Source organism: Neopsephotus bourkii, unplaced genomic scaffold (genome assembly GCF_033783945.1).
Source record: "Neopsephotus bourkii isolate Nb327-2 ecotype Australia unplaced genomic scaffold, CSIRO-AGI_Nbou_v1 NB_1139, whole genome shotgun sequence".
NCBI classification, from domain to species: Eukaryota; Metazoa; Chordata; class Aves; order Psittaciformes; family Psittacidae; genus Neopsephotus; species Neopsephotus bourkii.
This window is the reverse complement of record NW_026901625.1, coordinates 4,561,144-4,576,073: the sequence shown is the minus strand read 5'-3', so window position 1 is coordinate 4,576,073 and position 14,930 is coordinate 4,561,144. Positions and strand designations below refer to the sequence as shown.

At 57.5% G+C, this 14,930-nt stretch overlaps 2 protein-coding genes across 5 annotated transcripts in view; one reads left to right on the top strand and one right to left on the bottom strand.

Annotated features, from left to right (window-relative positions):
• IGFN1 (immunoglobulin like and fibronectin type III domain containing 1) overlaps positions 1-14,930 on the bottom strand; it is a 212,574-nt gene that overhangs the window by 44,685 nt on the left and 152,959 nt on the right. The window lies entirely within an intron of this gene.
• On the top strand, positions 796-14,372 carry CSRP1 (cysteine and glycine rich protein 1). The gene is made up of 6 exons (XM_061363108.1): positions 796-952; positions 7,531-7,643; positions 11,287-11,455; positions 11,817-11,943; positions 13,651-13,744; positions 14,012-14,372. The coding sequence occupies exons 2-6, from the start codon at positions 7,532-7,534 to the stop codon at positions 14,086-14,088; spliced, it is 579 nt and encodes a 192-aa protein (XP_061219092.1). The 5' UTR covers positions 796-952; position 7,531; the 3' UTR covers positions 14,089-14,372.

The following is a 14,930-nucleotide window of genomic DNA, read 5'->3' as shown; positions in this document are numbered from 1 at the left end:
GATGCTTGGGCATGGAAGCACGACAAGGGCTATGGGACATCTGACAGGCATCTCTTCATTGAGGTCAGGCATCGGAACAGGCTGCCCAGGGCAGTGCTGGAGTCACGGTCCCTACAAGTGTTCACTCACCATGGAGACGAGTACCTCAGTGATGTGGTTTAACGGGGACTTGGCAGTGTTGGGGTACTCCTGGGTTGGGTGATCTTAAAGGTCTTTCCCAACCTAGCTGATTATATGATTCTATGGCTCTGTGATACACTTCCTGCTCCAAAGGATTCACCCCATATAATGGATGGGAACCTAGCTGAGAGTTGATTCCCTCTCATGACTGAGTGACATTGCAAAGTATGTTGTTTGCCACAGCGTATTGTATTCCCAGCTGGAAGTGTGGGCCTGGATGATGATCCAGAGGTAACTGGTGAAGTATTTCTTCTTAATCTCTCTTCTCTGTGTGCAGTAATGATTTAGTGCATTGCTGCCTTTCTTCACTACTTTATATCTCTGATTGGTTTTATTGTACTTATTCATTATACATAGAGAGATATTTACCTAATTCCCATTAGCGTGCTTGCTTTAGTGTGCTTGCTTAATAAACTCTGCATATGATACAGCCAGTGTGTGGTCACTTTGTGGTGTTCCCTGTCCCAGCAGAACTCCGGGCTGTGGGAGTGGGATGGGGGCAGATTCCCAGTGGTGTGGGGCTGGGGTAGGCGGGGTGATGGGGACCCCGGCGGCGGGGGCTCCCCGTGGCGGTGGCGATCCCGGCCCTTGGTTCCTCCTTCCGTGGGGCCCTCGGGGCGGCGGCCACCGTGACATCAGGCCTGGCTGGCGCCGAGCGCAAATCGCCGCCGCCCCGGGACCCGCCTTCTCCCGTCGCCAACAAAAGCCCCGGGCGGCCGCCGGCCCCAGCGCCGCTCCCGACACCGACCGGCCCGGCCCGGCCCAGCTGCAGGTAGGTGCGGGCCGGGGGGGGCAGCCGCTGGCCCTCCGGTGCTCGGTCCCGTTGCTCGGTCCCGTTGCGGAGCCAACGGTTCAGGTCCTGTCCCGAGCGGGCGGCTCCATCCCCGGAGCTCCCGCATCCCTCGGGATCACCCACCCGGTGGGATGCGGGGCGGGGGCGCGGACCCCACCGTGTGCGCGCACATGGGGCACACGCGGAAGCCAAAGCTCTTGCATCAGCCCCGGTGAACTTCGCTATAGAGAGCGGGCATCCGCGGGTGCTTCCCGACTTCCTACTCGCGCTACTCCCCGCTTGGCAATGGGACAGCTCGGGGCTGTGGTCCTCGCTCGGCGCTTGCATCCCGTTCCCTTGTGGGTTCGCTGTGAGTGAAGCTCACACCGCGGAGACCGGGCCTCTCCGCTGCCGTGCGCTGATGTTCCGCTGCGGAGGAGCTGGCGGGGTACACGGGGGAGCCGCTTGCAGGAACCGCTTCCCAAACCTCCGAGCTGGCAGCGGGGCCAGCGCGTAGGAGGGATGCGCGGATGCGCGCATCAGGAGCGGGTGTTGATGAGCGCTTGGCAAACAGAGACAGGGATGGAGCGGGTGAGAAGGTGAAGCGCTGGAGTGGTGTTTGGTGTGAGATGGGCTTTGGATGCTGCATCTCCTGGTGGTTCGTGGTGAGGCTGAGATGGGGGGGCAGTGTCTGTGGGCACTCCTGGTCCTGGGGAGGACCACGGTGCCCTCACTGCTCCCACTGCTCGGTGGCTCCGTCTGCCCAGCCTCAGACTCACTGCCCGCCTCTCCCGTCCCCTGGATCGGGGTCTCTCTGGCTGGGATGTCACTGCCTGAACCTCTGGTGTGACCGGTTTCTCTTCTGGGCTCCCTGCTCCTGGAAGGCAGCACAAAGTGACAAGGATGTGACCGATTAGGAAATAAGGGCTTTGCAAAAGCTCAAGTGAGCTTGGTCAGGTTATGGATTGGGATTCCGGCAGGAAGCTTTTCTTGGCAGCCCTGAAAATTTCTTTGGCTTTCTTTTTCCTGGTTAAAATTAGTTTTTTCTTTGAGGAGCGCAGTTGGGATCAAGTTGCCTTTGCAGCCAAGGCCTGGAAGCAGTGTGGGCAGCAGCCACAGCATGCTGGTCCACAGGCAATAGCCCGGCTCTGGGCAGCACTGGCCATACCAGCCCTTTCCCTGGCCCAGCAAACGTGGAAGCTGCTTCATTGGTGGCAGCAGAGGCAGCACCAGGTTGTGCTGCATCAGGACCTGTAGAGTAGATGAGCTCCACATGAGGGGACCATGGACCCTCCTGACTTTCTGCCTCCTCTCATGGCAGAGCCCTCAGAGATGCCTGGCCTGATACAGCTCCATTCTGTGATTTCTCCCTGGTGATGCCCAGGGCTTTGCTGTGTCCTGGTGCTCATCACCCTCAGGCCCCCGTCCTCCTCTCGCTCACCAGCTCACCACCACCACCACCGACCTTTGCTTCCACTGCTGGCAGCGCAGGCACTGCTCCACCCAGCTGACGTGTGAGGGGGACAGGGGTGAAGCTCCCACCTCCCTCTTGCAGTGTGATTTCAACCTGTGCCCAGGTGATGTGAAAGCTGCTTTGTGACTGGCACCGTCTGTCTGGGGCAGAGTCCTCTATGACCGGATGGCAGTTACTGGTGCTGAGTCCCTGGTGCTCTGCCCTGGTGATTTCCCACATGCTGTTCCCTGTGATACCCATGAACTGCTCCCTTCCTGCTCTGCCCGCACGTCCCATCTGTTTTGGTGCCTCCTGCTTCAGATTTCTGCTCGTTTCATGCCTATTCCAGCTGCTCCCAGTACTGAGAGGCACTGAGCAGACCCCAGGGCCTGGGGCTCCTGCTATGGTTTCTTCCCTTCTGACTTGTCCCTTTGCCAGGGTATATAATGATACTGCATGGACTGCTGTGAACATTCTAGGGAGTGAAGTTCATGCAGCACTGGTGATGTTTTCTGGCATCCACTTGCATTATTAACACTGATTGGAACAAAGAAGGAACCTTTTACAGGGGCCAGCATGAGTCTTCTGTTCCTCAGTGATCTCCTCCAAGCACAAAGTGATTGCTCTGCTATTCATTACTGTAGGATACAAGTAGAACATCCCAGCACATAGGTGGGAGAACGTGCAGTGCTGTTCAATGCTGTTGGACACTTCAGATTTGACTGGACAGGGTGCTTGGACATACAGTCTAGGTCATGCTTTGCCCAGGAAGGTTGTAGCAGATGATCCTTCAGCCTGGTGTTCTATGATGCTCTGGTTCTCTGGGTGCTCCCATAGCAGCACATGGTGGTGGGTGCTGCTTCAGCTCCAGCAGTTCAATCCCAGCCATTCTCTGGCAGGGGGCTGCCAGCTCTGCACACTGGTCTAAGGAGAGGCTGACATTGTGTTCCTACTTGGCTTCATCTCACTGCTTCCCCTTACGGCCCAGGTTTAGAGGATACCCCAAACCACCAGACCATACTGGTTCCATACTGGTCTATACTGGTGGTTTAGCGTAGCCCTGAAACACAGGTGAGTCCATAGCTTACATCTGATCCAGACATCAGACACTAAAACTGACTTCCAGAAGTGTCAGACCTGGGTGGTTCTGTGTGGGCCTCGCTTGTGTCTGCACTGCCCAGTGACACAGCTCTTGGTTAAAGAGCTTGGGTTTTGAGGCCCCTTGACCTACACAGAGCAGACAATGGCCAGCTCCAGGGCTGAGCCATGCCTGGTGCAGAGGATCATAGAATCCCAGCGTAGTTTGTGTTGGAAGGGACCTTAAAGCTCCTCCAGCTCCAACCCCTGCCACGGGCAGGGACCCCTTCCACTGAAGCAGCTTGCTCCAAGCCCCTGTGTCCAACCTGGCCTTGAACACTGCCAAGGATGCTGCTGTCCATAGGGCTGTGTTAGCTGTGAGGCTGTGGTACATGGGATGTGGAGCTGCAGGAGGGAGGAAAAGAATCTTGTGTTTTGGCAGCTCTGGGTTTGTCTCTTACCTTATGCTCAGCGAGGTCCCTGGCTGCAGGACTGCTGCCTCCTGTTCCTCATTGTGAGTGCGTCCAGGGTGATATGGAGAAGTGTGACTGCGGTCACTGTGTGTTGCAATGGGGCAGAAAATGGTGTGAGCTCCATGGTGCACAATACACGCAATTCCAACAGAAAACCAGGCTGGAAGGGTTGCAGACTCTGTGACATGTCCTCCAGTAGTCATTACTCATGGCATTGGGATGGGCAGGACCGGTTGGTCTCAGAAACTGGCTTCTGAGATGGCCAGTGTGGGTCCTGGGCTCCATGAGCAGGGTGCTCTGCTTCTTTGTCTTTCCTGCTGATACTGACCTGTAGCAGAAACTGCTTTTTGGTGTCTCCTGCGGCTCTCAGCGTGTGCCTGTGTACACTGTGGTCTAAGAGGGCATTCCCAGCAGTTAAATCTTATCTCAGGCTTCCTCTGTGCCCAGCTGTGAGCTATAACAAGCCTGGGTATCCCCAGGACAAACTCATTTCCATGGTCTCTCCCCACACCCTGGTGCATTGCTGGGATGTGGCTTTGCCCACTGAAATCACTGTGACATGGCTTAAACTGCCTCCTTCCATGGTGGATGGAGGTAAAGAGGCAGCAAAAAGAGTCGATCTTGAGGCGAACATCAGATGAGCTTCGCCCAGAAGCATCTTCTCTCCTCCCATAGACTTGCAGGAGCTCAGGGAACGTGTCCCCACTGCTGTTGTCTCAGTTTGGGCAGATGAACCCCGCTGTTTGGGACAAACACAGCCTCTTCCTTCCCTGCTGCTGTAAAGGGAAAGAAAAGGTGCCCTGGAGGCAAAGGGGAGCAGCAGGCTGCAACCCACACGAGGCAGCTTGTCCCTGAGCACGATGCTGTGGGGCAGGGAGTGGTGGGGATGGGCAGGGGGCTGTTGTGTCCTGCTATTGCTGACCAGGGGTCTGGCACACTGGGCACAGGGACAAAGGGGGCCAGCGGGCCCCTGATGCTGCTCCATGTTTCTGCCCTCCAAGGAAACTCCTGCACCAGGTCGGGTCCTCCTCCGGGCGCAGGAGGAAAACAACAGGCCCTGGAGCGGAGCACTTTGTGTCCTTTTAAGGCAATCCAAAGGCTGGGGCTGGGATGACCAGGCTGGAAGGGAGGGATCTGGCACCGCAGCGCCTTCACAAGAGAGACTTCCCCATGCGCTGGGATCGCAGCTCCAGCCCCGGGAGCCAGCGGAGCCCCTGAGCGGTGCCTGGCGCTGTTAAACCAGGCTGAGCGCAGCTTCCCCTTTCCGTTTCCTGGCAGAACACACGCAGGGCAGAGCTCGACCTTCCCATACCCTGCAAGGCACCGAGATCTCGCTGTGCGCTGTGAGCAGGGGGGGTCTCAGCGCTTCCTTCTCCCTCTTCACCCCGGTTGGTGTTCATACAGCCCCTGGTCCTGTTGTGTTCAACATCCCTCTCCTGCCAGGCAGGTTTGGGGGACCTTGGTCCTGCTGCTTTAACTATCTGGGAGTTGGGGAGCACATAGAATCATAGAATAGTTAGGGTTGGAAAGGACCTTAAGATCATCCAGTTCCAACCCCCTGCCATGGGCAGGGACACCTCACACTAAACCATGGCACCCAAGGCTCTGTCCAACCTGGCCTTGAACACTGCCAGGGATGGAGCATTCACAACCTCCCTGGGCAACCCATTCCAGTGCCTCACCACCCTCACAGGAAAGAATTTCCTCCTTAGATCCATGGGGAGGGTGATTTCTGCTGCCTGTCCCCACGTGGGAGAAGGATGGAGAATTCCAGAAGTGTTGATGGAGAGAGGCCTCTGGAGACCCCCCAAGCTGCAGCTTGTGATCATCACCTTTCTTATGCCATTGGGCACAACCAGAAAGTGTTTTGGCAGAGTGCTTCGGTTGCTGTTAGATCCTCCTTAGCCTTCTCCACCAACCACCTTGCTCAGAATCTCCTCATAGGACTTTGGTGCTTGAATGTCTTGAGGTTTATGTTGGCCTGGTCTTCAGAAGGATCAAGGGTTGGAGCTCTGCTGCTTCTGTTCACTGCTCACAGTGTTTTGGGGTTATCTGCACATTTGCAGACCAAGGGGCCTTCTGACCATGTCTCATCAGATGCATTTCAGGGAAGAGGAGAGAGAAACAGAAGCATTTCTATGCTGCCAAGGAGCTGCATGGTGGCTGGGGCTGGTGCTTTGCCTTGGGCATGAGCCTATGTCCCTGGGGCTGTGGACTTCCTTGTACCTGCAGTCTTGGAGGGGATGTAGAAGCTTGTACAGGGAGATGGCCAGGCAAGGCAGAAGCTGATGATGCTATAGGGGACAAGAGCCAGGTGGTATCGGGGTCAGCTCCTGCCCTTTGGGTAACACTCACTGTACCCCTGCCTTGCGGTGGCAGAAATGGAAGGGAAGTTTGGGGAGGAGAAGCTGGAGCTGTTTCCAGCCATGGTGACAACTTGTACCCTGTCCTGCAGCAAGGATCACTCACCCTGGCTCCGCTGCACTGCTCGGTCCAGGGGCCATAGCAGGGCTGTGAGCTCATGCGGTCGGTGCCGTGGGTACCTCTGTGAGCACAGTTTCCCATCATTGTCCCGCTTCCTTCCTTTTCCTGGCACAGAAAGGAGCTGGGAGGTCCCATGGCTTTGGGGACAGCCGGATTTCTGCTGCTCCTGGCTGGCAGGGGCAGTGGTCCTCAGGAGGCTGCTCATACTGCTGGGTGCTGGGGTCATGCTGCTAATGGCAGCCCTGTGGGTGTGCAGGCAGCAAACAGGGGTGGTGCCTGCACATGCAGATGTGGAACAGCTGCTGGAGCACTGCTGGGGATGCCCACTACAGCCCCCTTGTTCTGCCCCATCGCTGCCTCCTGCCCCATCCCTTCCTCCTGCCCCATCCCTCCTCCTGCCCCATCCCTGCCTCCTGCCCCATCCCTGCCTCCTGCCCCATCCCTGCCTCCTGCCCCGTCCCTGCCTCCTGCCCCGTCCCTGCCTCCTCCCCCCGCTCCTGCCTCATCCCTTCCTCCTGCCCCATCCCTTCCTCCTGCCCCATCCCTGCCTCCTGCCCCATCGCTGCCTCCTGCCCCATCGCTGCCTCCTGCCCCGTCCCTGCCTCCTGCCCCGTCCCTGCCTCCTGCCCCGTCCCTGCCTCCTGCCCCATCCCTTCCTCCTGCCCCATCGCTGCCTCCTGCCCCATCGCTGCCTCCTGCCCCATCGCTGCCTCCTGCCCCATCGCTGCCTCCTGCCCCATCCCTGCCTCCTGCCCCATCCCTTCCTCCTGCCCCGTCCCTGCCTCCTGCCCCATCCCTTTCCCCATCGCTGCCTCCTTCCCCATCGCTGCCTCCTGCCCCATCCCTGCCTCCTGCCCCATCCCTGCCTCCTTCCCCATCCCTACCTCCTGCCCCATCCCTCCTCCTGCCTCATCCATGCCTCCTGCCCCATCCCTACCTCCTGCCCCATCTCTTCCTCCTGCCCCGTCCCTACCTCCTGCCCCATCGCTGCCTCCTGCCCCATCGCTGCCTCCTGCCCCATCCCCGCCTCCTGCCCCGTTCCTGCCTCACCTCCCACCCTGACGCCGTTCCTGCCCATGCTGTCTCTGCAGGATGCCGAACTGGGGAGGAGGGAAGAAGTGTGGTGTCTGCCAGAAGGCCGTGTACTTCGCCGAGGAAGTGCAATGCGAAGGCAACAGCTTCCACAAGTCCTGCTTCTTGTGCAGTGAGTACCAGCCCTTCCCTTGCCCTTCCACCCTGCATCCAGGCAGCACCCATCAGCTTTGTGTTTATGGGCTGGGTGGATGCTCAGGAGCCTTTCCCTGAGCAAGGATTGGAGCAAGAGACAGAGAGTCTGTGGAGAGTGGTGGCAGGAGGTGGCACATCCCATGCAGTGCTCTGGGGTGATGCTACCTTGACTCTTCCAAGTGGCTTTGCTGCACTAAAAAGGTGGTTGGGCCTTGGAGACTGACATGGGATCTGCCCTTTGCCCCTGGAGATGATGGGAGGAAGATGAAGTCCTGTCCTGGCCCTGCTGCTGATGGAAGCAGGAGATTGTGGGTTACCTCAGTGCAGAGACCGTTTCCTCTGCTTGCTCTGCAGGATCCTGCATGTACTGCAGGCTCATGCTGCAGGTCCACAGACCCTTCCCCTCCCTTTGGGGATACAGGGGCAGCAATGCAGGGACAGGCGAGCAGTGGTACAGTGCTGAGAGCAGCTCCTTAAACCTGGGTGTCCACATCCAGGGGACTGCAGGACCTTTAAATACAAAGATGACCTGTATCCTCAGCCTGTGTTTTACCAGCATTGTGTCCCCTGCCCTTGCAGGCTATCAGGATCATGTGCTAGCAGCATCACCCACGTTGCCTGTGTGTGCTGATGGCCCATCATCATGATGTGCCATTCTGCATCTGGCACAGCAGCAAGAGAAGTGCATCCTCAGAGCAGGGTTTAGCACCTTCTGAGGTTTAATGTTTCCTTGCCTGGTCCCTGTTCTCTGCTCCCATAACAGCATCCCATTGCAGCAGAGAGCACAAGCGGGTTCTTTGCCGTGTGGGCAGTGAGCAGAGCTCAGGCCTATAAACAGGCACTCAGCCAGAACTAATCTCAGTAGACCTATGCCAGCAGGGAAATACCAGTGTCCCCATGGGGCTGCGCTCCTGCGTCCACCTGGCACGGACACCAGAGGCTTGGCCAGGCTCCCGGGATGCGGCGTGCATGGATGGATGCAGATGTGAGGGGAGCTGCTGCTCCATCCCTGCTCCCTGCACAGCCTGGCTGGTAGCACTCTCTGTGGGAGCTTCCAGGCTGGAAGCATGGCTTTGGCTCTAGAGGATGAGGCAGGGATGCTGCAGAGAGGCTTTCCCTGTGCTGTGCCTGTGCTGCAGCCACTCTCCACAGCAGGAAGTCCTGGTTCTTCTCCAGACCCAGATAAGGAGGCTGGCGAATGTTGCCCTTGTTTTCCCCTACCACTGGCTTTACCCTCCGAGCCCATGTCAGTGGAGAAGCTCAGTCTGGGGACTGAGATCCCATCGCACTGCATCTGTCCTTCCCTGTGGCCCTCTGCATGCATCTGGATTGCTCGGGGCAGCTTCTACCGTGCCATGTTGGCACCCAGAGCCATACAAGTGGACAAAAGGCATTGCTTCAAGAAGGAAATACATGGCCAAAGTGGAGAAGAAGGTCATCCCATGGAAGCAAGTCACCAGGGAGTGGTCCAATGGTGCTCCTGTCCCTGTGCTTTGAGGTGTTCATAATCCCCTGCCATGTATCCCAGAGGTTCTGCCCATCCTGCCTGTGTGGTCCCCACTTCAGGCTGCGGCTCTTCCCATTTCCATGGCACAGGCTGCGGGTGACACCAAGCTCCAAACTCAGGTTCCCAGCTTGCTCCCCACTGCTGTGCTTGGGCCCCATCAGGGAGCTTGAAGCCCTTATCTTTAGGGGAGAAAAACCAACACTTTGACCTGCCCTGCCCCAAAAGCAATCAGAAAGGAGCCAAACATACCACAGTGCATTAGCACCGGAGATGGGCCGAGGGAGTGCCCTGGTGATTGACTCGGTGGCATCGCTCCAGCTGAGTCAACAGGACACGGCAGGAATGTTCTGTAATGAGGCCGTTTGGCCTCTGGAAGTGGCAGCGGCTCCTGGCTAATTGTTTTGTGGAGCTCTTAGGAAAACAAAGGGTCCTTAACTGGGTGAGTGCTCTGTGCTGGAATTCCTGCCATGCAGGAGCTGGGGGCTGATTTCTAGGAAGCGGGGAAAGGATTTTCCTGCTGTCTCTCAAAGGTCTGGTCTGTGCTAGTGCAGATGAGGGACTGGGGTTAGAGCTCTAAACCCACTCAGGGGAGAGAGAAAGACAGATGCCATTGGGATCATTAGGAAAAGCTCTTTAAATGTGCCCAAATTCCCCTCCTGGAGGGTCTGTCTGAATGCTCCCAATGAGCCCCAGGGTGATGCAGAGAGCCTCAACACCAGCCCGGTACCTACAGGAGCAGTTAACCAGAGCTACTCAATCTCAGCAAGGATGCTGCTCCTGCCCTGCTGGGTTTGGAGCTGGGATGGGAGCTCATAGCCAGGAGAGGACCCTGTCAGATCCTCCTTAGATGGCTGGAGACGTTTCCTTCTCCACCTCCTGCTCCCAGCAGCAGCACTCGGGGCTCTCCACGCTCCATATTTAGTAACGGGGCTGCCTCAGCCCCGCTCTCGGCGCTGTGGTTTGTGCTCTGTTTGCATTCCTGTGATATTGGTAAAGGCCGAGGAACGCTGCTGCAGGCAAAGAGGCCAAGGGGCTGCCGAGAGCCTCGACATTTAAGGCCTGTGAGCGGGATGGGAGGGCTGGGTGGCTGCTGGAACAGGCGGGCTCTGCCCCAGGCGCCTGGATCCTGCCCCAGGCAGGCAGCGGGGATCCCTGCGAGCCGGTTTGGGTGCTGTTTGCTGGGTGCTGTGTGCCAGGAAGGGATTGAAGCCAAGGCGGGGGCTGAGATCAGAGCCGGGGCAGGAGGCAGGGAAACCTAAAAGTCAGGAGAAGAGCCCGTGCAGGCTGAGCCCAGCGCCAAGCCCAGGCTCTGGATGGGCTCAGCCTCACCCCCAGCCTGGCTGCTGTCTGCTCCTGTCCTGTCTTACATCCCATGCTGATCCCCAAGGTTTGAACACCCAGCTCAGTTAGAGTTCCTCACCTGAGACCACCCCTGCACACACCCAAATCCCAGAATCCCAGACTGCTTTGGCTTGGAAGGGACCTTAAAGCTCACTCAGCTCCAACCCCTGCCATGGACCCCTTCCACTGGAGCAGCTTGCTCCAACCCCTGTGTCCAACCTGGCCTTGAACACTGCCAGGGATGGGGACATGGTAGCATGGACTCTTCTGTTGTGGTCTTGGGGTCTGGAAAACAGCCTCATGTGCCACAACCATTGCAGCCCATCAGCTGCGGTGATGCTGCAGGTCTGCTTTGGTCTGCTTCAACACAAGGAATAACGTATTTGCCTCCATTCCTTTCCCCCAGTGACTATTGCTACTTGCAGTGGACGGGCAGTGTGGCAGGGACATCCATCCCTGTGCTCCTGAGTCCTGCAGGCCTTTGTAGGGGAATTTCAATGTCCCCTGGTTTCAGTGCAGGGTGCCAGCACCGGGAGGGTTAACAGAGCTTTGCCTTAGTGCCGACCTTGGTTGCTTCCTTTTAAAGCCAGACAATGTGCTTGTTGTGATCCTTATCTCCAGCTGTTTTGCATGCACTCCCTTTCCCCGGGATCTGATCTAGGGTTTCCTTACTCCTTGAAAGCTGATCTCCCATCCCTTGTGAGGACTTGTTTCCTGCAGGTAATCAGTGAGCTCTGGCTGAGCAGGCTAACGACCCTCCCCTCTTTTCCAGTGGTCTGTAAGAAGAACTTGGACAGCACCACTGTTGCTGTGCATGGAGAGGAGATCTACTGCAAGTCCTGCTATGGCAAGAAGTACGGTCCCAAGGGCTATGGATACGGGCAGGGAGCAGGGACCCTGAGCACTGACAAGGGCGAGTCTCTGGGCATCAGATATGAAGAGTGAGTTTAAGTCTTGTTTTCCAACCCGGGGCTGTGGTGTGCCCCTTCTCCCCCACATCACAAGCAGAGGCTTGTGATGCTCGGGCTGTGCAGCCCATGCTGAGCTTCAGCAGCGTCTCTGTGGAGCATGCCATGAGCTGCTCTGCCCTTCTGCTCCTCGGGGAATGCCGCTGAACCCTGTCTGCAGGGTGGGATGGGGCTTGATGAGACACGTCCTCATTGCCTGAGCACGTTCCCATCCCTTCCTAACACACAGCCATGTGCCTAAAGCCCTTCCAAACCGGGTTGGGCTGTGTGATCCCATAGCCCTTCCCTCCTCCATCATGTGCAGCCCTGATCACAAACTCCTTCCCACCCCCAGAGGCCAGTCCCACCGACCCACCAACCCCAACGCATCCAGAATGGCCCAGAAAGTTGGAGGTGCTGATGGGTGCCCTCGCTGTGGCCAAGCCGTGTATGCAGCCGAGAAGGTGATTGGAGCTGGAAAGGTAAGAAGGGGTTGGGATGGATGGGCCACTGAGAGTGGTGTGTACCTGGGCGACCTTCAGAGAAGGTCTTGGATGGACCCATGGGCTGCTGCAGGCTCAGCTTGGGGTCTGGTGGCCTGAAACCAAAGCCTGGCACCAAAAGGAAACCAGGTTCTCCAGCTGCATCTCTCCAGGTGCATCGCTCTTACAGGCCTGTAGGGTCAGAGCCCTGCTCAGCAGAGCTGGCAGCAGACATCCCTGCTGCTGGATGTGGCCACTGACCACATAGAATCATAGAATAGTTAGGGTTGGAAAGGACCTGAAGATCATCAATTTCCAAACCCCTGCCATGGGCAGGGACACCTCACACTAAACCATGGCACCCAAGGCTCTGTCCAACCTGGCCTTGAACACTGCCAGGGATGGAGCATTCACAACCTCCCTGGGCAACCCATTCCAGTGCCTCACCACCCTCACAGGGAAGAATTTCCTCCTTAGATCCAATCTAAACTTCCCCTGTTTCAGTTTGAACCCGTTACCCCTTGTCCTGTCACTGCAGTCCCTAATGAAGAGTCCCTCCCCAGCATCCCTATAGCCCCCCTTCAGACACTGGAAGCTGCTCTGAGGTCTCCACGCAGCTTCTCTTCTCCAGGCTGAACAGCCCCAACTTTCTCAGCCTGGCTCCATACAGGAGGTGCTCCAGCCCCTGAGCATCCTCATGGCCTCCTCTGGCCTTGTTCCAACAGCTCCATGTCCTTTTTATGTTGAGGACACCAGAACTGCACACAATGCTCCAAGTGAGGTCTCACGAGAGCAGAGCAGAGGGGCAGGATCACCTCCTTGGCCCTGCTGCTCATGCTCCTTTTGATGCAGGCCAGGATAGGGTTGGCTGACCCTGCTGTGCTCTGCCCTCCCTGGGGCTTCTGTGCTGGTCCTGTCCCCAGAGCAAGGGGAGGAGGCACCGAGTCAACAAGCAATGGCCTCCCACAGCAGCATCGTGCCCTTTTGTGATGAGCACATTGAGGGTCAGCCCAGGGACAGGAGCTGAATTCACCCTCAAAACCATGATCTGGGCTTCCTGGTAGGCTTCTGGCCCCCGTGTTTACAAGGAACCAAAGCTGGCAAAGCGATTACCCTGGCGCGAAGCCGGATTCCAGAGCGCGTATTTCATGTGCTGATGTTTGCTGGATGACTCCAGCCCCCGAATTTCACATTTTCTTCCAAAAAAGGTTTTGTGTTTTCCAAAGGGTTTGTTTAAATTCCTCCTGGAGCAGCTCCGGCTGCCTCTGAGCTCATGTATCCCCAGAGGCCTGGCAGAGCCAGGCAGGGGGGGATATTAGGGGGTATTTTTAAACACTGCCTGATTCCTGCATTCTCAGTGTCTGTTTGCTGCCTGCCTTGCCTGCAGATGATGGATCTCAGCTGGGTGACCTGCAGGGCTCCTCCAGGAGGACAGATCCCCAAAGGGGGGTGATTGCTCCTTACAAATGATGCCTGGAGGAGGGTGAAATCTCCCAGCAGTGGCCACACCTGATGTTTCCTCTCTGTATCTTCCCCCCCCCGGCTCTGGGAGGATCATTCTTCCCACACAAAACCTTTCACCCCGTTCTCAACCCTCTTTGCCAATGGCTTTGGGTCAGAACCAGGGAAGTGATGGTGTTGGGAAGCCAAAGCCTCATTCCCTGTCCCCAGGGGGGTGTCTGACCGGGTTCTGCTCCTGTCCCACAGTCCTGGCACAAGTCCTGCTTCCGCTGTGCCAAGTGTGGCAAAAGCCTGGAGTCCACCACCCTGGCAGATAAAGATGGGGAGATCTACTGCAAAGGTGAGTGCCACCTTCCCTGTGAGTGCCACCGTCCCCGCTGCCTTGTCCCAGGCTACAAAGGGTGGAGAGAGGGCCTGCAAATGCCTGTGCATGGAGCAGGATGGGGCTGAGGTTTGGTTGGGTTTCCTGCTGTGCCTGAGGCCTTTCTGTGTGCCCAACAAACCCGGCAAACCCTGTCCAGTTTAGGCAGTGCCTGCTTGGAGAGGAGGGGACCCGCTCGCGTTCAGCTGCCGGCCTTACCCGTCTCTCCCTTCCCATCCTCTGCAGGTTGCTACGCCAAGAACTTTGGTCCCAAGGGCTTTGGCTTCGGGCAGGGTGCCGGGGCGCTGGTCCACTCACAGTGAGGCACCAGGAGCCGGTACCCAGGGCTCCTCTGTACCAGCCTGTGCAGCTCGGCCCGCACCGCACCGCAGCGAGCATCCTCACCACCACCAGTAACCACCCGCTGCTTCACAGCACGAGCCGCATCCTCCCGCCCTGACCCGGCGCATCCTGACACCGTGGGGTTCCCAGCATCATTCCCAGCAGGTCCTGCTGGTGCGGGTGCCGGCGGGGGGTCAGCTCACACCGCCTGCAGCCAGGCCTGCAACATCCCGCTCCGTGCTGCCCATCCCACCGGGATGCGCGCTCAGCAATAAAGATCCAAACTGAGCCGTGCCTGGGGTTCATTCCCCATCGGGGCTCTGGAGGCACACGGGGGGGGACCAGAGCTGGGTGAGGAGGTGGAGGGAGGATGGGAAGCGTTGGAAGTGATGGTTTGCAATGGAAGGCAGGGACCTGAGGGCAGCCAGGCTGGGTTCTCCCTGCTCCCGAGGTGGATATCCATGGGAAGAAGAGTGGTTGGTACTGGGAGGCCTAGACAGAGTGTGTTGATAGCACAACATGCACACCCTATGGACACCCCTCTCAGTGCTGGTGCTGCTCTAAACGGGTCTGAATAACAGGGAATTTCATTTTGGTTGTTTTTCTTGCCCAGCTATAAACGTTGTGGTTGAGGAAATGAGGTGGGCAGTGATTGGAGAAGCACAACAGAGGCAAAAATCCTTCTGTGATGCAGGACTGGGGCTTCTTTATCGGCTTAAGCACTTTGTCCTGTTCCTCCCAGCCTGGGTTTTACACAAAGCTGAGGCAAGGAGTAACTCTTTAAACATCTCAAAACCCTTCCCAAATCCCTGGTTTCCGAGCC